The 21962-nt window shown below is 51.6% G+C and overlaps 2 protein-coding genes, 1 long non-coding RNA gene and 1 pseudogene across 6 annotated transcripts in view; 2 read left to right on the top strand and 2 right to left on the bottom strand.

Moving 5' to 3' along the window:
• The first annotated feature begins 2786 nt into the window (after window positions 1–2786).
• Window positions 2787–9887, top strand: ANKRD53 (ankyrin repeat domain 53). 3 transcript variants are annotated; one of them, XM_002811917.3, is made up of 6 exons: window positions 2787–3356; window positions 3557–3803; window positions 4121–4320; window positions 6396–6560; window positions 7038–7158; window positions 9051–9887. In XM_002811917.3, the coding sequence occupies exons 1-6, from the start codon at window positions 3190–3192 to the stop codon at window positions 9783–9785; spliced, it is 1635 nt and encodes a 544-aa protein (XP_002811963.3). In that variant the 5' UTR covers window positions 2787–3189; the 3' UTR covers window positions 9786–9887. The 3 variants fall into 3 exon arrangements, with proteins under 3 accessions (XP_002811963.3, XP_054404051.1, XP_054404050.1); XM_054548076.1 differs by having other exon boundaries at window positions 2821–3356; window positions 8586–9887; XM_054548075.1 differs by having other exon boundaries at window positions 2821–3356; window positions 4082–4320.
• Window positions 9888–10390: 503 nt separating this feature from the next.
• Window positions 10391–19261, bottom strand: TEX261 (testis expressed 261). Its single transcript, NM_001131185.2, is given in 6 exon segments — window positions 10391–13156; window positions 13360–13462; window positions 14194–14261; window positions 16260–16413; window positions 18134–18213; window positions 19125–19261. Coding segments are annotated over 6 exon segments (591 nt in total). The 5' UTR covers window positions 19195–19261; the 3' UTR covers window positions 10391–13040.
• LOC100453154 (olfactory receptor 7E24-like) overlaps window positions 18210–21962 on the top strand; it is a 22013-nt pseudogene continuing 18260 nt past the window's right edge.
• The window catches only part of LOC129057676 (uncharacterized), a 16806-nt gene continuing 15809 nt past the window's right edge, over window positions 20966–21962 (bottom strand). For both annotated transcript variants that reach the window (XR_008522364.2, XR_008522366.1), the window contains exon 5: window positions 20966–21222. This is a non-coding gene — a long non-coding RNA (uncharacterized LOC129057676). The remainder of the gene's footprint in view (window positions 21223–21962) is intronic.

The raw sequence follows: 21962 nt of genomic DNA, 5'->3' as shown, positions 1-21962 counted from the left end.
TTCCAAAGAAGAAATCGAACCTTTCTCTGGGCATTTTCTGCTGTCTGCCCTTCTCATGGTCCAGCTTCTGTTGTTCCACCAGGCATTATCTGTTTGCCCAGCTGCGTGGCTGTGGCCAAGGGGTCTTTAGGATAACACATTCTCTCCTCCCGGGGACTCTGCTAGTTTCCTGTTTCTTCCTTCCTTACTCTATTGACCCTTCTCCCTCAAAATCACCTGCAGCCTCTTGCCTCCCTGACTGAGGCAGAAAGGCCTTAAAGTGGTTCTCAACCCTGGCTACACATGAGAATCACCTGGAGAACTTTACAAATACCAATGCCCAGGCCCCAAACCAGATGAATTAATCAGAATCTGTAGGGGTAAGTCCCCTGCACTGGTGTTTGTACAGCCGGGATTGCAAAACACTAGTATAGAGATGTAAGATACCTCAGGTCAAGATAGTGAGGATGTACTTGGAGAGGTACTGAGATGCTCTCTCCAACCCCACCACATACACAGGGTCCTGTTGTCATTATTAGAATCCTAACATCCCAGAAGCACCAACAGCCCAGGAAATCCTCAAACTTTATCCCTGAAAAGCACTGACACTTTATCTCAACTTGAAGCCAGTTGCTAAGGCCCTACCTGGGGCAGATAGCCAGCATGATTTGCTAGTTTTGAAGGTGTTTGCCAGGTATGCTGAGTCCTGGCTACTGGGGTTGGGGGACAAGTGCGCTCTCAGAAGACAGTACCCTGGAAAGGGAGAAAGGTGATTCTGGGTGGATAATCTGTATTCTTGTCCCTCTCTGCAGGTCACTGTGGTCTTAGGGGACCTTCTGTGCTTTTCTTAGGGGAAATACCTGGAATGTTGGGGTACAGAGGAAAGACCATGGTAGGGGTGGAGTGACGTAGTCAGATATGCCCAGAGTTGACCCTGGAGCCACAGGAGCCTTCTGATAAACTTGGGGTCATTCATTCCTGTTGAGAAGGGATGAGAATGTGGATGGCTCAGTAAGACAACACTGATTCAAGCAACAGTTATTGCTTAGCTACTATATATTCTAAAAAGTCAAAAGCAAACTGAGGAAAATATTGACAACAAATGTAACATACATAAAGGGTCACTATGCTAATAAGTTTTACAGATCAGTAAGAAACATATTAAGGCCTTCAAAGAACCATGAGAGTAAAAGAATTCCTAGAAGACAAAACCACTGATAATTAAATGTTTAACCCTTGTTGGTAATCAAAGAGCCACACTAGAACATCATTTCCACTACCAAATTAGTGAACATTTACTTAAAATCCTAACATCCGATGCTAGCAATGGTTGGAATAGTTCTTCTCTGAGTAATAGCAGATTCACAGGTAGTGCTTCTCTGCTAGCACCGTTCTCATTGTTTACATTCCTTCATTCCTTGTAAAGTAGGTGCTATTATCCCCATTTTGCTGCTGTAGAAACTTGTAGGGACCAGCCCCACAGGGTGGGTGGGTTTTTCTCCCTGTGTGTGGAGACGAGAAATTGTAGAAATAAAGACACAAGACAAAGAGATAAAAGACAGCTGGGCCCGGGGGACCACTACCACCAAGAGGGCAGAGATCAGTAGTGGCCCCAAATGCCTGGCTGTGCTGTTATTTATTGGATACAAGGCAAAAGGGGCAGGGTAAGGAGTGTGAGTCATCTCCAATGATTGATAAGGTCACGTGAGTCACGTGTCCACCGGACAGGGGGCCCTTCCTTGTTTGGCAGCCAAGGCTGGGAGAGAGAGAGAGAGAGGACAGCTTACGCCATTATTTCTGCGTATCAGAGACTTTTAGTACTTTCACTAATTTTGCTACTGCTATCTAGAAGGCAGAGCCAGGTGTACAGGATGGAACACGAAAGTGAAACAGGAGTGTGACCGCTGAAGCACAGCATCACAGGGAGACGTTTAGGCCTCCAGATAACTGTGGGCGGGCCTGACTGATGTCAGGCCCTCCACAAAAGGTGGTGGAGTAGAGTCTTCTCTAAAATCCCCCGGGTGCTTTTTCTTTGCATTGATGCTACCGCTAGACGACGGTCCGCTAGACCACGGTCCACTTGGTAACCGGCGTCTTCCTAGATGCTGGCATTACTGCTAGACCAAGGAGCCCTCTGGTGGCCCTGTCCGGGCATAACAGAAGGCTCGCACTCTTCCGGTCACTTCTCACTATGTCCGTTTGGTTCCTATCTGTATGGCCTGGTTTTTCCTAGGTTATGATTATAGAGCGAGGATTATTACAATATTGAAATAAAGAGTAATTGCTACAAACTAATGATTAACGATATTCATATATAATCATGTCTATGATCTAGATCTAGTATAACTCTTGTTGTTTTATATATTTTATTATACTGGAACAGCTCGCGCCCTCGGTCTCTTGCCTCGGCACCTGGGTGGCTTGCCGCCCCCAGAGACTAAGTCAGATAACTTGCCCAAAGCCACACTGCTGATGTGCAGCACACCTGCTTCACTGCAGGTGGAAGTGGAAGTGAATAATAACCTTCCTGGAAGGCAGTCTGCAATCCCATATTGACAGCTGAAAAATATTCATTCCCTTTCACCTAGTGATTCGACTCCCAGGAATCCATTCTAAGAAAACAACCAGAGTTGAGCCATTTCGTTCTCGGCAGCACATGTGAAACAATGGCACATCCATTATGACGCTGGGCTCTGGTTGCGTCATAATGTACGTTTAGTATGTGGAGTGACAATGGGCGCTCGCTCATAATATAATGCTATTAATAAACGAAAAGAGATACAAAAAATAGTCATGATATGCATATATATTGCAATAAACCATGATTTCTGTGGGTGGTGGGATGGTAATTTTTAATTTCCAAATTGAATATTTCTGTTTTCTACTTACTAGTTTGATAATCGGAAACAAAAGCTAAGTGTCTTTGTTGTTTGTGTGTTTGATGCTGAGTTTCCCGGGCAGCAGGACTGGAAGGTTGAGTGGGGGTTTTGGCTCAGGCCGGGAGCAGAGCAGCGGGTGGGGAGCGGCAGGCGGGCAGGGTCCCCGGAGGCGCCCGGGCTCTGCCCCTCCAGCTAGAGAGGGGGTCGAACTCTAGCGGCCTGGAAGGGGCCAGGAAACCGCTGCCGGCGGGCAAGAAGCGGCCCCCGAGGGCGGGGCGCCGGCGGGTTTGTGAGCAGCCTGCCCGGCCCGGGTCCGAGTTCCAGTCCCGTGATGGCCTCTACGGGCAGCACCACTCGGCGGGCAGGCTCGGGAAGCTGGCACTCAGAAAGGGAAGGGAGAGGTGCTCGGCCGCAGCCAACTCCACGTGGCTCCATGCAGCGGGCGAACAAAGTCTCCTTGAAGGCCACCTGGACTGACGCGAAGTCCAAGCAGCCCAGGTGGGTAGCGGGAGAAGGTGTCCCCACTGCGGGGAGCGAGAACCCGGCCCAGCGCCTCCCTGGTGGGCACGGCCTGGAGCGGGCGGGGGCGGAGGCTGCGGCCAGAGAAGCCCGGAGAGCCAGGCGGGGGCCAGGGATCGCCTCCCGAGAGGTGCACGGGCCGTGGCCCAGAGTCGCTTACCCACTGCCCTGCCCACCAGCCAGCCCCAGCCCGACCTCGCCGACCACCTCCGTGCGCAGGCGACTGCCCTCGACACGCCGCGCCGCCCTACCTCGCTCACCCTGCCCCGCGCTGACCCCAGCCCCAGCGAGGAGTCCGACCAGACGGTGATCGACCAGACCGCGATCGGGAGCTACTACCAGCTGTTCGCGGCGGCTGTGGGCAACGTGGAATGGCTGCGATTCTGTCTGAACCAGAGCCTCAGGGAAATCCCCACCGACGACAAGGTAAGGTCTTGAGTGTGGGGGCAAAGACCGAGGTCCTTCTCCCGCTACCCTGCTCGGAGTGGTCACCTGGAGAAAAGATGTCCTTTTCTGGGTAGATCTTCCTAATTTAACTCATCTTCTGGCTGTGGAAGGACCATTTTGGGGGCAGGGAGGTTGGGTGGGCTGATGAACACACACTGGTTAATTAGCAAAAGGGTGTGAGCATTCCTGGGGACACAGGGAAGAGAGTGAAGGTAACCCTAATAAATTTATATAAATTGTGGACCCTGGAACCTCAGTCCCACTCAGCCTCCTCCTGCCTGCTCTGGACCTCACAGGGCTTCACTGCCATCCACTTCGCCGCCCAACGGGGCAAGCTTGCATGCCTGCAGGTCCTGGTAGAGGAGTACAAGTTTCCCGTGGACCTGCTGACCAACAATAACCAGACACCCCTGCACCTAGTCATCCACAGGGACAACACCACCATGGCCCTCCCCTGCATCTACTACCTGCTGGAGAAAGGCGCAGCCCTCAATGCGTGAGTCCAGCCTACTTCAGGAGGGAGGCTTTGGGCACGGGCACAGCCCCACTTCCAGGCAGGCAAATCCATGCAGGACAAGCAGAGGGGCTGCTGGGGGTCACAAGGATTGGGTCCCACATAAAGCAGTCAGGAATCCACATGGTGTAGTAAAGAGACTGGGCTTTAGCCAGGCATGGTGGCTCACGCCTGTAATCCCAACACTTTGGAAGGCTGAGGCAGGCGGATCACCTGAGGTCAGGAGTTCGACACCAGCATGACCAACATGGAGAAACCCCATCTCTACTAAAAATACAAAATTAGCAGGGCGTGGTGGTGCATGCCTGTAATCCCAGCTATTCGGGAGGCTGAGGCAGGAGAATTGCTTGAACCTGGGAGGTGGAGGTTGCGGTGAGCCGAGATGGTGCCATTGCACTTTAGCCCGGGCAACAAGAGCGAGACTCCGTCTCAAAAAAAAAAAAAAAAAAAGATTGGCCTTTAACAGACCTAGTCTACATCCCAGCTCTGCAACTTGGTAGCAGACAGCAGGACCTTAGGCAAGTCACTTAACCTTTAAGCTCCAGTACTCTGGCTCCCAAACTTAGGTGTACATTGGAATTACCTAGGGAGCTTAAAAAATATGAACACCTGGCCGGGTGGCATGGTGGCATAGTCCTAGCTACTTGGGAGGCTGAGGCAGGAGAATTGCTTGAACCTGGGAGGTGGAGGTTGCAGTAAGCCGAGATTGCACCAATGCACTCCAGCCTGGCAATAGAGCGAGACTCCGTCTCAAAAAATAAAAAATAAAAAAAATTAGGCTGGGCGCAGTGGCTTACACCTGTAATCCCAGCACTTTGGGAGGCTGGGCGGGCAGATCATGAGGTCAGGAGATCAAGACCATCCTGGCTAACACAGTGAAACCCCATCTCTACTAAAAATACAAAAAAGTTAACTGGGCGTAGTGGCGGGTGCCTGTTGTCCCAGCTACTTGGGAGGCTGAGGCAGGAGAATGGCGTGAACCTGGGAGGCAGAGCTTGCAGTGAGCCGAGATCGCACCACTGCACTCCAGCCTGGGTGACAGAGTGAGACACCATCTAAAAAAAAAAAAAAAAAATTAAAAAATATAAACACTTGTGTTCCAATCCAAAGGCTGTGATTTAATGGGTCTGTGGTGTGACCTGGGCTTTGGAAGTCAGAAAAGATCCCCAGGTGCTTCTAACTTGCAGCTAAGTTTGGGAACCTCCATCTCAGTGTCTTCAACTGAAACTTGGGAGAGTAGCAGTACCTATCACATGGGACTACTGTGATCACTGAAAAAAGTGCATGGCATATAGAAGACTGCATTCATTCAAAGTATGAAGTATGCACTATGTGCTAAGCACTATGCTAGAGTCACAGAAATGGTCCCTCTCCTCATGAAGCTGACATTCTAGTGCAGGAGCAGACAGTGAATTAGCAAACAAATAAATGAACAGAATCCTGACAGAGCATGGGAAGTGGTTATGAAAAAAATAAACAGGGTGATGGTGTAGGGGGTAAAGCAGGTAGGGAGAGGATCTATTTTGGATGAAGCAATCACCTCTAAGGAGGTGACATTTAAATTGGAACCTGAAGACAGAGTGAGCCAACCATGCAAAGAGCCAGGGAAAAGTGTTCCAGGTAGAGGTAACATCATATGCAAAGACCATGTGTTGGGAAAGAGTGGGCAAAGTCAAAGGATAAGATCGAGGAGATTAGGCCCAGGTCATGCAGATCTTGTGGGCATACGGAATCTGGTGAGGCATAGGGAAAGGGCAGGGGGCTGGTTGGTTTAAGAGTGGATGAGGTTAGTGGTCTCTGAACCAAGCCAGCTCTCCTTCCACCAGTTCTTAACTGTCACATGCCTTCTAAAGTCAGATTTTTACTGTTCACTTAGTCCAATTCCTCCCTCTACAGTAAAGGAAATTGAGGTGCCGAAAGGGAGAGACATAGCTAGGATCACCCAGTGGACTGATGGTAGAGCAGGGCTTGGAAACTGGTGTGTCCATCTATCTGATGGGCAGATGCTCTTTGTCTTTCCTTTCTGCCCTCATCCCCACTGGCGGGGCCTTCCACAGTCAGACATGCAACGGCTCCACGCCCCTGCACCTGGCAGCCTGTGACGGCCTGCTGGACTGTGTGAAGGTCCTGGTGCAGAGTGGCGCCAACGTCCATGCCCAAGATGCCATGGGCTACAAACCCATTGACTTCTGCAAAATATGGAACCACCGTGCCTGTGCCCGGTGAGAGTGTGAGAACCACCTGGAGCCTGCCCACCCCCTTCCCCTCCCCCCAGCCTTTTCCCTAGGGCCCTCACCACAGCTGAGCCTTTAAGGGGAGGGTTGGGAAGCCAGACAGCTGGAGGATGCGTCTACTGTCCAGGATATTTTGGATGAGGCAATCACCTCATCACCTGGGCTAGGGGGTAAGTCTGCCCAGGTCCCCAGCTCTCTGGGTTGATCATTGCCCTCCTTTCCTGCCCTGGGGCCCCTGGCTTCTCAGCAGGAGGGTGGTGACCAGGTCATCAAGGACTTTCCTCTTTCACCTAAAGGAAGTAGAGAGCCAGAGGGCCCCGGGCAATGGGGATGGCTCATCTTGCTCATCTCCCTCTGGCCACTCCCCTCATCCCCATCCAAGCCCTCAGCAGCAGCCAGTCTTCCCAGCCCAGGTGGAAGCTCTGTCACTGTGGGATGACACCCCCGCCCTGACCTTGGCACCAGGTTCTTGAAGGATGCCATGTGGAAAAAGGACAAGAAGGACTTTGCCCGTGAGATGAGGAAAATGAAGATGCTCAAGAGCCAGCTGACCCTCATGGAGCACAACTACCTGATTGAGTATCAAGTAAGGGGGACAGCAGGGGGGCCAGGGGACAGCTGCTATCCAGGCATGTGAGCAGAGGGGGCAGTGACCCACATATTGTGGAGGAGTGGCTAGAAGCACTCCCACCCTGAAAGAGCCACCCTTTCGCCTGTACTCCCACCGTGTACTCTGAAATTCCGCTCTTTTAAATAAGCCAGTCTTTTGGTCAAAAGTCTTATCCTGTGTTAGAAAGCCAGTTTAAGCAAGCTTAAATTCGCAAGTATTTCTGGGCCCCTCCTAGTGTACAGCCTCTTTCAGGATGAGAACCTTCAATGAGACCAAGGCCCTGCCAGTAACTGGGGCTCACACTCTGGTTAAAAAGATCCACCCTTCCTTCCAGCAGGCACTGGGCATTCACTCTGTGCTAGGAACCTGCTAGACCCTGAGGTCTAAAGATGAACAATATGTGGTCCCCATGCTCAAGGAGCTTAGAGTCTAGCAGAGGAGGCAGGTTACAGGCCCATCAAGGAGGAGAGGGTCCAGGAGGGTGTCAGGAGGCATGATGCTTAAGAAGAGTCTTGAAAGATGCGCAGCAGTTGGCTATATGAAGGAGGGAAGGGCTAACCAGGCATAAAGAGCAGCCGCATGGAAAGGCATAGAGGCACCTGGGAACATGATGTATGCAGAGAATGAAAACTCAGAGCAGCTAGGGATCAGATGTAAGTTGGAGGCTGACAAGATTTGGCAGGGGCCCACATCAGTGAAGGACCTTGGCTGGGGAAGAAAGGGGATTTTAAGCAGGTGTAATTACATAGGGTGCAAAACCCAGAAAACTCAGAAGATACTGGGAATCTTAAGTGAATCCTGAAGTGGGGAGGGCTTTGGGGCTGCTGAATCTGGCACACCAGGTCTGTTTCAGCTCCATTTCTCTCCATTTCTCAGCCCTCTCCTCCTCTGATGTCAGGGTCACCAGTCCTCAGAGTCACACACTGTCCAGAGGAGGCAAGGCCCATCTGTTTCCTGTAGCTCTAACCTTTTCCAGAAGCTCCTTGCATCTCCCCTCATCTCTTATGGCCTCAATTCGATCAAGTGTCCATTCTCATTCCTTTAGCTAGAACTAAAGGAAAGCCATATGCTGACTGACTTAGGTCTGGGGCAAGGTCTGATGGAATTATTATGATTGGCTTAGCCCAGTCAGAGCCTGCGCCTGGAGCTGGGTCAATCTCCGAAGCCTCTGATTGCTTAGCAGCAGTCTGGGAGTGAGAAAGTGAGACAATGGCGGTGGGGCAGGTTCTATGACAATATATGGAAGGCTCCGTGGAGGCAAGGACAGAGCTAGATTGAGTTGCTGCCACCGGGCCTGGAGAGCCAGCCAACTGTATCCTCCCTACATGACTTCTCAAGGCCCACCACTTCCAAGAAGTGTGTCCACATCAGGCCATCTGGTCCTTTCTGCTTTCTCTTTCCAGGGTCAAGGATGCAGTGTGCACTTCCCATTTTCCTTTTTTCCCATTACACCAGAGACTCTCTCATGGCAGGACATGTCTCTACTATCAGACTGTGGATTCCTTTGGAGAAGAAGGGAATTGTCTTTCTGTAAGACTTGAGATTTTCCCTAGGGCAGGGACTGTGTCTCCCATGTCAAGCTGGAGTCTCACCTAGGGCAGAGGCTATATCTCTCCCATCAGATTGGAGATCTCCCCTTTGGGAGAGGTGCTTTGTCTCCCCACTCAGCCCAGGGGCTCCCTTATGGAAAAAGTTGTCTCCCCCATCGGAACACTGGCTCCCATAAGGTAGGTGTTGCTCCCATCAGACTCAGAGTTTCCCTCATCCTTCAGACCGTGGTTTCTGAAAGCTACAGCCACAGGACCTCCTTGCACAGAAGCAGAGGGCAGCAGGCCTCCATGACTCTCTTGTGCCCTCTGTTGTTGCAGAAAGAGCACAAAATTCTCAGAGAAGCTGCTATCAGAAAGTGGCTCCACGGCAAGCTGCACCCAGGCCACTCTCTGGTCTCTAATACCAAGCAAGCCCGGGCCACCGCCCTCTCTAAGACCCCAGAGCAACGGGGATCGCAGCGTTCCAGGAGCTTCCACCCCTCTGTGGAGGCGCGCCTGCAATGCATTCCACAGCCCACGGAGATGCCCAAGCCCATCTACAGGAAGCCCACGGTCAAGCGGCCCACGATGTGGAATGTTAGCAACAACCCCACCAGACCCCCCACCACCCAGATCAGCCACTCGCAGGGCATCCGCCTGGGCGTGCATCCAGACCCCACTCCGGAGCACGACTTCAGCAGCTTCCTGGAGGTGAGGCCTGATGGGCACGGCGGTGCGCAGCTGCACACAGTGGACGGCCACTGGGTGGCGCCCGTGCCGCGGCTGCCTTTTGAGGTGCTGCTCCGCATGCTGTACCCGCGAGTATCGCCGTACAGAATGAAGGTGCCCCAGGGCTTTTACCCCATCGGCATGAGGGAAGTGCCCAGGAAGCGGCACCTGGGTGACAACACCTTCTGGACCGACACTCTGGCCATGAACCTGCGTGACACATTTGATGAAGCCTTCCTGGCAGCTGTGCGATCTCATCAAGGACTCCCCACCCTGCCCTCCCCACAAACCAACCCAAAAGTTCTTACGGCTACCTCTCCCCCGAGGCAGCCCAGTGAAGGCTGAAGTGTGGAAATTCGCGTTGTGGGTGGCGAGGAAAGGGGGAGGGGTGCCTATGGGCTTCCCACTCCCAAGCTTGAGAATAGAAGTCCCCCTTCCCAATCAAAAGCCCAGACCCCAGGCCTCCCTTTTCTCTGCAAATAAATCTCTTGGCACCCCCTCCCCCGCCGCCACCAGGAAATCCAAGTTAGGTTCAGAGTGGGTGGTCAGACACTATCCTTCACCTTGGCATTGTAGAAGTTGTCACATTTTGGCACCCCCACTGCCCTCCCAGCCCTAAGGGCCCAGGCTTCCAGGATGGAAGGACCCACTGGGAAATTCTGTTTCTTTTTCAGATTAAGCCCTTCCTGCTGCAGGCTCTAAGCTGAGACCCAGAATGGGGTGGAGGGCAGCTAATATGTCCCCCTGGTACGGGCTTCCCTGCTACTCTAGGCTGCCATCCTTATTCCCAGCGGCCACTGAGGTTTCTGCAGTTCAGGGAGGCATGGGCAGTACATCAAGGGAGGGGAGGGATGTGTGGTTTCCATTTGAGTCTATGAAAGCACTTGTACTTCCTCCAGGAAGTTAACTGGCTTCCCTGTATCCCCTTGTACAAATCACTACAATTCATTCATTAAACAAACATTTATTGAGTGCTTTCTAGGTGCCAGGTACCAAGCCAGGCACTGTTAATACAAAAATTCCAACACAATCCTTGCCCTCAAGGAGCTTACAGTCTACTGGGGAGATGACCATTAGGCAGGCAAGTGAGCCCAGAGTGATCTGTGTAGTATGCCAGGGTGGGGGTCGGGAGGAGAGGGTATAGCCAAAGCTCCTTGGAGGAAGTCAAGTGTAAGTTGAGATTTGACAGAGAAAGTACCCTTTCTCTGTGACCAAAAGAAAGGAGGAATCAGAGTGGCAATGGAGAGCCACTGCATCTCTGGATACAGGAGGCTGGGACCCAGAATGCAAGAAGGCAAATGATGAGACCAGAGAGGTGAGCAGGGACAAGGACACCATGAGTCTCACAAGCCATGCTGAGGGGTCCAGACTTTATCCTGAGGGCAGCAGGGAGCCAAGGAAGGTTTTAGGCCAGAGAGTGACTTGATCAACTATGCAATGCATTTTAGGAAGATAGCTCTGGCCACGGGATAGAGAAGCAGTAGGAGGCTGTCACGATAATCCAGGTGAAAGCTGATGACGGTGGGAGTGGCTCAAATCAAGAGATGTTAAGGTAGACCTGACCGTTTTGAGAGATTGGATATGGTGGGCAGAAAGAGAAAACAGGAATAGAAGAAGTTTCCTGTCTGACTCCTGAGTGATCTCGGGGTCAAGGGAAGTACCCAGAAGGGGCAGGTTTGCAGAAGACAGCAAGTACCATCTGGGCCGTGGACCTGAATTGTCTGTGCACCTAGAAGGCAGCAAAACTGTGGTTCAGGTGATCAGGAAGGATGTTGGGGCTGGAGGTCAACTCTAAATTCCTCACCGTCCTTGAAACCATCCAGATGGATGGACTTCCCTAGGGAGCCCACAGCAGAACCCTGAAAGACCCTACTGTGCATGGGCAAGTGGAGAAGCCTTCACGGAAGCCTGAAAGGAACAGCCAGGGAGGCAGGACAACTAGCCACAGAGGTGCCAGGGAAGTGCCATCCAAGAAGCAAGGGGTGATCAGCCATGTCAAATGCTGCCCAGATCTAGTAAGACAGGAAAGGGGTCTGCTGGATTTAGCAACCCCTGGGAGAACACTGGCAGTAGAGTGGAGGGGGCGAAGCCACATCATCAAGGTGAGGAACCAAGCAGCAGAGGGAGGAGAGTAGGGCCAGCTGTCAGCCCAATGGCAGGATGGTGCAGGCTGCCAGTATCCCCTGCCTTGTCTATCCTGGTGTGCATAGGAGAAAAGGGCCTGGCAATCTCATTCACACTAAGAGAAGACCAACATGTGCTCTTCCTCTCAGGGAAAGGGGAAAGCTGGTATTCTTAAGAGAAGGTAAATGCTAAAGCCAAGGAAATGAAGGGCTATGATGGAACTCCAGGCATGATATAGAGGAAATATTTTCAAGCACAGGGGTTTTTCCAGTGGCTTAAATGTATCACGTGTACAGTTCATCTCTGTACCTGCCAGCCTCACTTTGAGGTATAGAACATGGCCAGAAATGGCTCTCATGGGGACTTCATTCCAATATGTACTGTTGAGCACTTGCAAGGCACTATAGTTGGAGTGCAAGGTCAACAAATGCAGGTCTGTGCCCAAGACCTGGCCTGCCTTCTTAGAAGGCAGATATATCTCCCCAGGAGCCAAGAGTGCACAGAAGAGGGCCAGGCCTTGGATGCTCTTAGAGTGACAAACAGCTTCTCCCATTAGTCCCATTTCTTTAAAAACAGGCTGCCTGGAAGCTAATTTTTATTTTGTTTCTCCTTGAGCCTAAGATAGTATTCAGCCAGAAACCACTCCTTTTCCCAGAGGAAGATTTATAAATAGGATATTGTAGATGTTCTTCTGAAAATCTAGCCCAGTCCTAAATTGTCCCCTCTCCTACTCCCAGTTTGACAGTCATGGAGCCTTGGGGAAAGAGATGGAAGAGAGTGCATCAGAGAGGCTGCCTATAGCCCCACTTCCCACTCCTTGAGCAGGCTCAGCTCCTCACCCCTGTCCCCTTCCCATTAAGGGCCACAAGAACAGCCCCTTGGGAAGGGCAAGACCCAAACCCAGAAAAGGAGTCCCTGGAGCAGAAAAGTGAGTCCAGTCCAGAGCAGAAGGTTAGCAGGAAGAAAGGAAGATGAACTGTCAGGGTATTAAGGCAAACAGTGCCACCTAGAAGCTTTATTCAAACGGAAATCCGCACTTGGACAGAAATCACCATTCAACAGCAAAAACTATTTCTGTTGGACATGCCAAGCCATGGCCCCTCCCCATGGCCACCTGCCCAGAGAACTTGTCACCATCTGCTCTTAAGATTCACAAACCCTGCCCCGCCTGCCCCAGCAGGGCCAGAACCTCCTGACCCACCTTGGAAGGGACAGGGGAGGACTGAGGGACCTCGGCCTCCTGGCTAAGCAGGCTCTGCCACCCTCCTTGGTGCCCTTTGAGGTTACAGCCTCTTGCAGCATCAGATCTGAGCCAAGCTGAGCCCCCCAAGGAGGGTGGGGATGGGGCTTCAGAGTTGAGGGGAGGAAATCCAGGGCAGGTGGTAGGTGCCTTCCCGACTTCCGGTCCCCACCTGGCATAGAGGCCCAGGGGCCTGACTCTCCTGATCTTGCCCCCACATCCTGCCCGCATGGGGGTCAGTATATCTTCTGACGACTGGGTAGAATGGCCTCTTTGATGAAGGAGAAGACAACCAGGATCCCTAAGCGTTTGCCCCGCTTGCCTTTGGTGAAATAATTGGAGACGACATCATCTGTGGAAACACAGGCAAGAATATGAGAGAGAGAGAGACAGAGTGTGTGTGTGTGCGCATGTGTGTGTGTGAACACGGCCCTCCCAACCCCGAGTCCAGGTGTCTCCAACACAGGGCTAGACTCCAGTTCCCTCAGTGGACCCCTGCCAACCCAGGCCTTGCTGGCTTGCCCCCACCTCAGCCCCTTACAAATCCCTTCTCACCTCCTGGCTGCATGGTAGAGGGCAGGACGTTCTCCCCAGCCGAAAGTGACACAAAAAATGCAAACGGAATTATCCACAGGCAGAAAGTGAAATAGGCCAGGACCTGGCAACAAGAGAGACTGAGAAGAGGGTGCCCCGGAGGTGCCAAGAGTGGGCTGGGTGTGGTGACTGCGTGTTGGTCAAGAGTGCACAGGGGGCCACACCTGATCTCCGAAGGCGGCCCAGGCCTGCGAAGCAGGGAACGCCACCCTCAGACATGGAAATCCTTCTGTGGGGAAAGGTGGAGGCTGAAAATGACTGAATGTGGCCACAAACCCCACATCTTGGTCACTAGGACAAGCAACTCCCCTGGACTGAAGGAGGCAGACAAAGTGCTAAGCCATGACTGACTGACCCACACTCCCCAAAGAAGTGACCTTGCTCTTCCCAGAAGTTCAAACTGGAGCAGCAGGGTGTGGAGAAATCGTGGGAGAAGAAAACCTTGGCAGTCACTGGGAAAAGCTGGGGCTCAGGGGTGCAGTCCATCCCTGCCCTGTGAGGACTGTGTCAGAGAAGGTCACCCTAGTACCCCTTCCTGACCTCAGGATGACCCCTCCAGGGGGACCCAAATGACTCACTGAGGAAGAGCAGTGTCCTCCCCACCTCGGCCAAAGGAGCACAGTCTGTCCCCATCCACACTGCTTTCTCAAACCATCTATGTTTTGTTTTTTTCCAACGTGTAATCCTTGAACAGATTCAGTTTCAAATCATAGCTAAGTTCACAAAGTAAACCATGCAAGTTCCCTTTTACTACCCTGTCCCTGTTAACAGCTGAATGCGCCGGACACTTCTTACCTCTGAGAAGGGATAATATTCTTCTGCAAAAAACTGAAATGCTAGGTAATGATTCACCACCACTAGTCCTGTTGAGGGAATGAAGAGTCAGTCAGTTTAAGGGGAATAACAGAAAGCTGTACTTTTAACTTCAAAAGGCCCTCAGAAGTTGGGAGCCTCCATGGAGTCTTAGGCCTGACTTTACACTCAACTCAGAGTAGGCTACTGCCTAGAACTGTTTCCCATCTGCTAAAATGGGAGAATGAGCTTCAACCTGCCCACTGCACAGGGCATTCCGAGTAAAATTAGAAGAAGGCTCTTTGCATGTTATAAAAATTAGACTTCTATGTTACATAATCCAAAGCATCATGATAATGAACCTCGTTTTTAGTGGATGTAAGTGCTAAAGAAAGCTCTCCCACAGTGACAGGTGGGGAGAAATCATGGGTGTGCAGACTAGATGCCCCTAAGAGGCTCTACTCCAAACTGGGCAGCAAGGAGAAGTCCTGCTCAAATAAAAAGGCTCTCACTCCTCAGGAATAAAAGGGCAAGACTTGCTAGATGCTTTGAGGTGCAGTCTTCAGGTTCCTCAACATTCTGGGGGAGGGGGTCCCTCCCCATCCTGCCCCCAGGTAAGGCATACCGGTGTGAACTGATACGTTCTGGACACACACACACACACACACACACACACAGCCACCCCTCCTTGGTGTGTAACTGAATTTATAAAAGAGGGCACGTGTGCATATCCTGGACACAGGCTGCTCAAGACACAGTCATCCTGCCGGTTCCCTTGGTGAGATGAAGGGGAGGCACCAGAAAGAACATGTCCCCTGAAACTGACTGTCCCCTCACACATACCTCACAGCAATTCCCATGTCTCCTTTCTTCTCTCCTGCCTCTCCCATTCTAAGGCAAAGACTACAGTTCTGCTATGCCTAGCCACACTCTAGGGCTAAGAGATAATGGGAGGTAGGATAGTGCCTGGTGCCCACAAGATCTTTTGGAAATACTCTTTTAGGCATCAAAGGGCAGATCAAGGGAGTGAAGTCAGGGGAGCCTGCTGCTGAGGGGCTGCGGGCAGGACTTCTTCCCTGGGACAGAGGGGCCTGGTCTCCATGGAAGAGCTCCCTAAACAAACCTCTGCTGAACAAATTCTTTGGTGAAATCACGCCAACACCCAAGGAAGAAACCAGTTTTGGCTTTAACAATATGCCCTTTGTGTGGATAATATTCACTCTCTAGGCTCTCTCATAGAAAATAGAAAAATCACTCTAAAAAACCCCTAACTCCATCTGATACCCTGACTAAAAGCTAGGGTAGCCAGCAATGATGAACAGGAGCAATGGCAATCTTGGCAACCAAAATATTTTCCGAAGCCTTTTCCAGGAATATCTGTAAATACCTATATGCACCTACTATATGCCCATTGAGTCTCCTAATAGTTCTTTCAGAAACATCCTCTCTGAATAGATGGAGAAGCTAAGGCCCAGAGAGGGCCAATGATTCCCCAAGGTCAGAAAGTAGTGGCAGGACAACGCCAAGAAGACTGGATCCTCCACATCCGGGCTCAAGCCCGAGGCAGCGGCAGCCAGTAAGAATGAGATGAGAAGCTGCAGCCCCCAGGAGGCATTCACAGGCCAGAGTCTGCAAGGTGCTCACAGCCCCACGAGGCTCCAGTCCCAACCATGACTTTGGGTCAGAGGACTGGACGGACAGCTGCCTGCCTGCCTGCCTACCGGAAGGGCTTTGGGCTTTTTCTGGCCAAGTGGTTTTTTTGAGGCTGGAACTGCTCAGTTGGGGGCCCTGCCTCAGCCAATCCACAACCTCTTCTTTCCCAAACTCTCCTTCCAACTTACCTCTCTGGGAAAGCCCTCCCTGTCTGAGCCCCCAGCCCCAACAAATTCTATTCACTAGAGCCAAGGTGGGCTCTAGAGTCCTCAGCAGTAAGAACCGCATCTTCCCAACTAGCCTGGCTTCCTGGAGGACTTCAATAGCTGGCTTTTTCTGTATCCCCTTTAGTGCCCAGGATGGAGATGGGCACACCCAACCACATCAGCTGCCTCCCCAACTCTGTCCCCTCTCACCACACGACAGGATGAAGTTAGGCGAGGTCAGCATGATGAAGGGGAAGGTCTGGAGGAGGCCAAAGTAGACGAGGTTGGTGAATAGGCCCACTCCAATCATGCTGGTGGGGAAGCGCTCAAAGACGTAGAGGCCGATCAGTACAGCGGTGGAGAACTGAAACAACCAGAGGCAGACAGTGCAGGGCGCTTCTTCCAGGCAACTTTCCTGGACTCACCAACCCCCAGCCCGCTCTGGGCAGCACTAGGTTCATGCTTCAATCTCCTCATTTCACAGGTCTGGCCTCCCCAGCTAGGTTATCTGCTCCCAAAAGGCAACTTTTTTTTTTTTTTTTTTTTTGAGAAGGAGTCTCACTCTGTCATCCAGGCTGGAGTGCAGTGGCGCGATCTCCTGGATTCAAGCAATTCTCCTGCCTCAGCCTCCTGAGTAGTTGGGACTACAGGCATGCACAACCACACCCAGCTAATTTTTGTGTCTTTAGTAGAGACGGGGTTTCACCATGTTGGCCAGGCTGGTCTTGAACTTCTGACGGCCTCCCAAAGTGCTGGGATTATAGGTGTGAGCCACCGCACCCAGCCCATTTCTCAAACTTTTTGACAACAACCCACAGTAAGAAAAACATCTGCCAGGCGTGGTGGCTCACGCCTGGAATCCCAGCACTTTGGGAGGCCAAGGCAGGCAGATCACCTGAGGTTGGGAGTTTGAGACCAGCCTGACCAACATGGAGAAACCTCATCTCTACTAAAAATACAAAATTAGCCAGGCGTGGTGGCGCATGCCTATAATCCCAGCTACTCAGGAGGCTGAGGCAGGAGAATCGCTTGGACCCAGGAGGCAGAGGTTGCGGTGAGCCGAGATTGTACCACTGCACTCAAGCCTGGGTAATAAGAGCGAAACTCCATCTCAAAAAAAAAAAAAAAGAAAAACATTTTACACTGTGACCCCAACACATATATACATATATATGATTCAAAGCTCAAATTTCAATTCTATTTATGTTCCTTTTTTTAAAAAATGCTGATTGTGACCTACTGAATTAAATATACAGCCAAATAAGGAATCATGCCTACAGTTTGAAAAACACTGCTGACAAGGACCTACAGTTGTCAGTGCTTAGCAGATGACAGTTGGCTGAATGAAGGGCTAATTACTGTGCCAACACCCACAAGCTGGACCTCTGGACCAGAGCTGAGGGCTATAGTCTTGCCTCCACTGTGAACTCCCAACCTCAGCCATGCCCAGAGTGCAAGTGGCTGCTGACACTAGGCGACTTGAGGGGCTGTGGACGCTTTCTCTCCAATGGCAGCCCTACCCCCAGCCTTTCCTGCAGCTGAAGGAAGTCTGTCCACCAGCAGTCACCCCTATGGCTTTGACATCAGTGGCAAGGACTGTGTCTTCAGTAAGAGAAGCCTCCCATGAGACCAGGGAGGGGCCAGAACAGCGAAGCTTTGCCGATCTTAGGACAAATCACTTGATCCGATTAGAAAGATGGCAATGAACATATATGCAAAACTGTCTTGTGGCTCCTCTAAGTTTTAAATGCTGTGAGCAGAGCAAAGGGCTAAAGACAGCGGGAGAGAGCTAAGCAAAGTCAAATCTATGGCCTTGTCAACAGAGAAGTACACTTGGCTGTCACCTTAAGGACTAGAGGACAAGGCCTGCAGTGAAACAATGCCACTTGGGGAAGGTGGCCAGGGAAGATCTGGGCCCAGGAGTGCAGACCCAAAAGACAGCGTTCAGGGCAAGGAGGTAAGAGTGTATGCTCAGGAAACAGCAGAGACACAGGCCTCATCATCCATGCCAAACTCTCCCCACTTCCTGCTTTTGAGGCAGGGCAAAAGAGTGAGGAGGACTCCTGGAGAAAGATGCCACTTACCCAGATCATGTATTTTATGATCCTGCTGGTGGCCACTGTGTATTCTTCTATCAGTTCTGCCAGGTAATAGAGTCCAGCCGCTGCAGGGTGGGAGGCAGGGAGACAATCAGTCAGGGTCACTCCCACCATCCTGGTCACCGCTCTCTCTGCAGCCCAGTCCCCATCCACCCTTCATGGACCCCAGAAGGTCAAGAACAAACCAAACATCCCATGTGTTGCCCTTCCAAGTCTGGAGAAGTAAAACTTTCTTAGGGCAACTAAGGACAAATCTCATAAAAATCAATGAAAGTCTGCATTTGATGCCACAGTACAATGATAACCTCTGGCTCAGAAAACGGAATTTCACGTATTCAATAAACACCTGCTGGGCACTTGGCATGAACCAGGTCCTTGGGCTGAGAATACAGCTGAACAAGACAGACAAAGGTCCTTCCCTGACCCAGCTTGGGAAAGGGAAGGGGAACAGTAGGGACAGACAGACGAGTTCAGTGTGAGAAATGCTACTTTAGGGAAAGGACAGGGCACTGCTGGACCATCAACCTCTGTGGACTTCCCGGAAAAGATGACATCTCAACTGAGGCCGAATGGGAACTAGCCAGAGGAGAAGTGTCAAAGGTGGAGAGAGCAGGAAGTATGAAGGGCCAGAGGCGCAAAGGCGGCGGTACGCGTTGGGGAAAAGTTCCGCGCGGCAGGCTCGCGAAGAGTGGGAGCCGCAGCGGTTAGCGGTCCGCAGGCGCGGGCGCGGGACTCGAGTCACGCTTTCTCGGGCACTGCCGGAGCGGACTTTGTGACACCTGGAAGGAGCCGCGGTCAGGCCGGGCTGCCAGGCTCGACAGGAGAGGCAGGATCAGCGGGATGGGATTGGGGCGGCGAAGGCCGGGAGCGCCAGGCAGTGGTCCCCCGAGTGGCTCCGAAACCCCCGCGATGCGACCCCCTACGAGCACCGATGCCGGGGCGGGAGCCCGCGCGGGCAGGGGTCGTGCAGTCTCACCGACGGCCAGCGTGATGAAGGCCACCTGGATGAAGAGCGACAGCCAGCTCAGCAGGTACATGAACCACATGGCGCCCCCACCCGCCCGCTCCCCGGCCACCGGGACGGGCCTGCGCGCTTCGGCTCCGGCGACACACAGCCGCCACCGCCGCCGCCGCCGCGTCCCCGCCCCGCGGACGGCAGGACGACGGTGAGCCGCCGCCGAGAGGAGCCCGGCCCGAGCGTTGCCCGGGGCCAGGCTCGCGCTAGCGCCGCCCGCCGGAGAGGAGGGCCAACCGCCGCTGCCCCTCCAGGATCCCCCGCTCAACTGAGGGGAACGAATGCAGACGGCTGCAGCCAGGGGGAGGCGGGACGGTCCCCAGGGACGGAGACGACCAGGCGCCCATACTGGGGCTCGGAGTGCAGCCTCCAGCCCCTCCCTGTGCACTCCCGCACCAGTCTGGAGGTGGTCCAGGGCGGGACAGGGCCGCCCGACCGCGACCCAGCAACCTCCCCAGAACCTGCCTCCCGGCAGGTTGCGGACAAGTCTGTGTCTTGCTATCGCAGGTGACAGGGATAAAATTATTGAATTCCTAATATGTGCCACACTCTATGATAAAGGTGAGGTGTGTTCTTGTCGGAAATTTGAGTAGATGATGTAAATCATTTTATAGATGGGGAAGCTGGGGCCAAAGGAAGTTGCCCTGGGTCATGCACATAGGAAGCGGCATAATCAGGAATTGGGGTGATTTCAATCGGTCATCCTCCGGCCTAATTCCCCTCTAGGCTGTTCTTTTGGGGTACATTATGCACCTTTGTATCGCCTGCACCTCACCCCGTGCCGGGCACGCAGGGCGTCCGCTAGGCACTGGATGCATTTACTACACCTCTTGGAGGGTTCCTGAGGGGCACCTGGAACCGGTTAGTCCTTGTCAACAAGTCTCCCATCTAGTGGCCGAGACAGGCATGCAAAATAAAGTATGTAGAACAAGAGTCTAGTAGGCTTATTTCAGAATCATATTTTTCCTGCATAAAAATACGTATTCCTAAAAAAACAATTACCATATGATTTAGCAATTCTACTTCTGGGTAGAATATACCCAAAAGAACTGAGAAAGCAGAGACATTTGTATACCAATATTCATGGCATTATTCACAATGGTCAGAAGAGGGAAACAACCCAAACGTCCATCGGTTGACGAAAAGATAGACACAAAGTGCTATAAACATACAATGGAATATTATCTAGCCTTAAAATGAAGTGAAATTCTGACACATGCTACAACATCAATGAACCTTGAAGGCATGATGCTAAGTGAAATAAGCCAAATAGGGAAGGACACACATTGTATGATTCCGCTTATATGAGGTACCCAGAGTAGTCAAAATCATGGGCAGAAAGTTAAATGGTGCTTGCCAGGGTCTGGGGGACAAAGAATGGGGAGTTACTTTTTAATGGATACAGGGTTTCAGTTTGGGAAGATGGATGGTGCTGATGGCATCACAACAGTGTGAATGTGCTTAATGTCACTGAATTGTATACAGTGTTACAGAATTGTAAAATGGTTAAAACGGTAAATTTTATGTTATGCATAGCTCCCGCCTCCCCCCAACAAAATACATAAGATTACAAAGCCCATCCTGGCTAACACGGTGAAACCCAGTCTCTACTAAAAATACAAAAAATTAGCCAGGCTTGGTGGCGGGCGCCTGTAGTCCCAGCTACTCAAGAAACTGAGGCAGGAGAAGAGCGTGAACCCGGGAGGCGGAAGTTGCAGTGAGCCGAGATTGCGCCACTGCACTCCAGTCTGGGCGACAGAGCGAGACTCCGTCTCAAGAAAAAAAAAAAAAAAAAAGATTACAAAGCAGGCTGCGCACAGTGGCTCATGCCTGTAATCCCAGTACTTTGGGAGGCTGAGGTAGGAGGATCACTTGAGGCCAGGAGTTCAAGAGCAGCCTGGGCAACGAAAAATTTTAAAATGGCCAGGCATGGTGGTGCGTACCTGTAGTCGCAGTTACTCTGGGCTGAGGCAGGAGGATTACATGAGTCCAGGAGATGGCGGCTGTAGTGGGCTATGATTGGGCCACTGCATTCCAGCTGGGATGACAGAATTAAAACCTGTCTCAAAAAAAAAAAAAAAAAAATTGCAGTTGCCGGGCGCGGTGGCTCACGCCTGTAATCCCAGCACTTTGGGAGGCCGAGGCGGGAGGATCACGAGGTCAGGAGATCGAGACCATCCTGGCTAACACGGTGAAACTCTGTCTCCACTAAAAAATACAAAAAAAAAAAAAAAAAAATTAGCCGGTCATGGTGGCGGGCGCCTGTAGTCCCAGCTACTCAGGAGGCTGAGGCAGGAGAATGGCGTGAACCCGGGAGGCGGAGCTTGCAGTGAGCCGAGATCGCGCCACTGCACTTCAGCCTTGGAGACAGAGCGAGACTCTGTCTCAAAATAAAAACAAAAACAAAAACAAAACAAAAATAAAACAAAAAAGATTACAAAGCAAACCAATTATATTGAAATGCAAGTATTAAACTATTTTTAGAAAACCAAATGTATTCTGTAATTTATGTGCTTCTCTATTAATATATGACATAAGCAGGCCTATTGCAAAATCTAATAGCTACCTACCACAATGACAAAGTAGGAGTGAGTGTAAATGATATTTCAAGATATCATTAATCATATGAGAGAGTTATAGATAAAAATATATATTTTTATCCTTCTCCTTCCAAGTTTCCAGGCATCTTGAAATTGTCTCCCTAAATTCTATACCTGCTGACTTCTAAGGGGTCCCTGTACCCCCAGTTAAGAATACCTGAGAGATATGTATATGGGGCATGGTGGGGTGGCTCACGCC

Source organism: Pongo abelii, chromosome 12 (assembly GCF_028885655.2).
Source record: "Pongo abelii isolate AG06213 chromosome 12, NHGRI_mPonAbe1-v2.0_pri, whole genome shotgun sequence".
Lineage (NCBI taxonomy): Eukaryota > Metazoa > Chordata > Mammalia > Primates > Hominidae > Pongo > Pongo abelii.
This window is presented reverse-complemented; position numbering and strand designations above follow the sequence as displayed.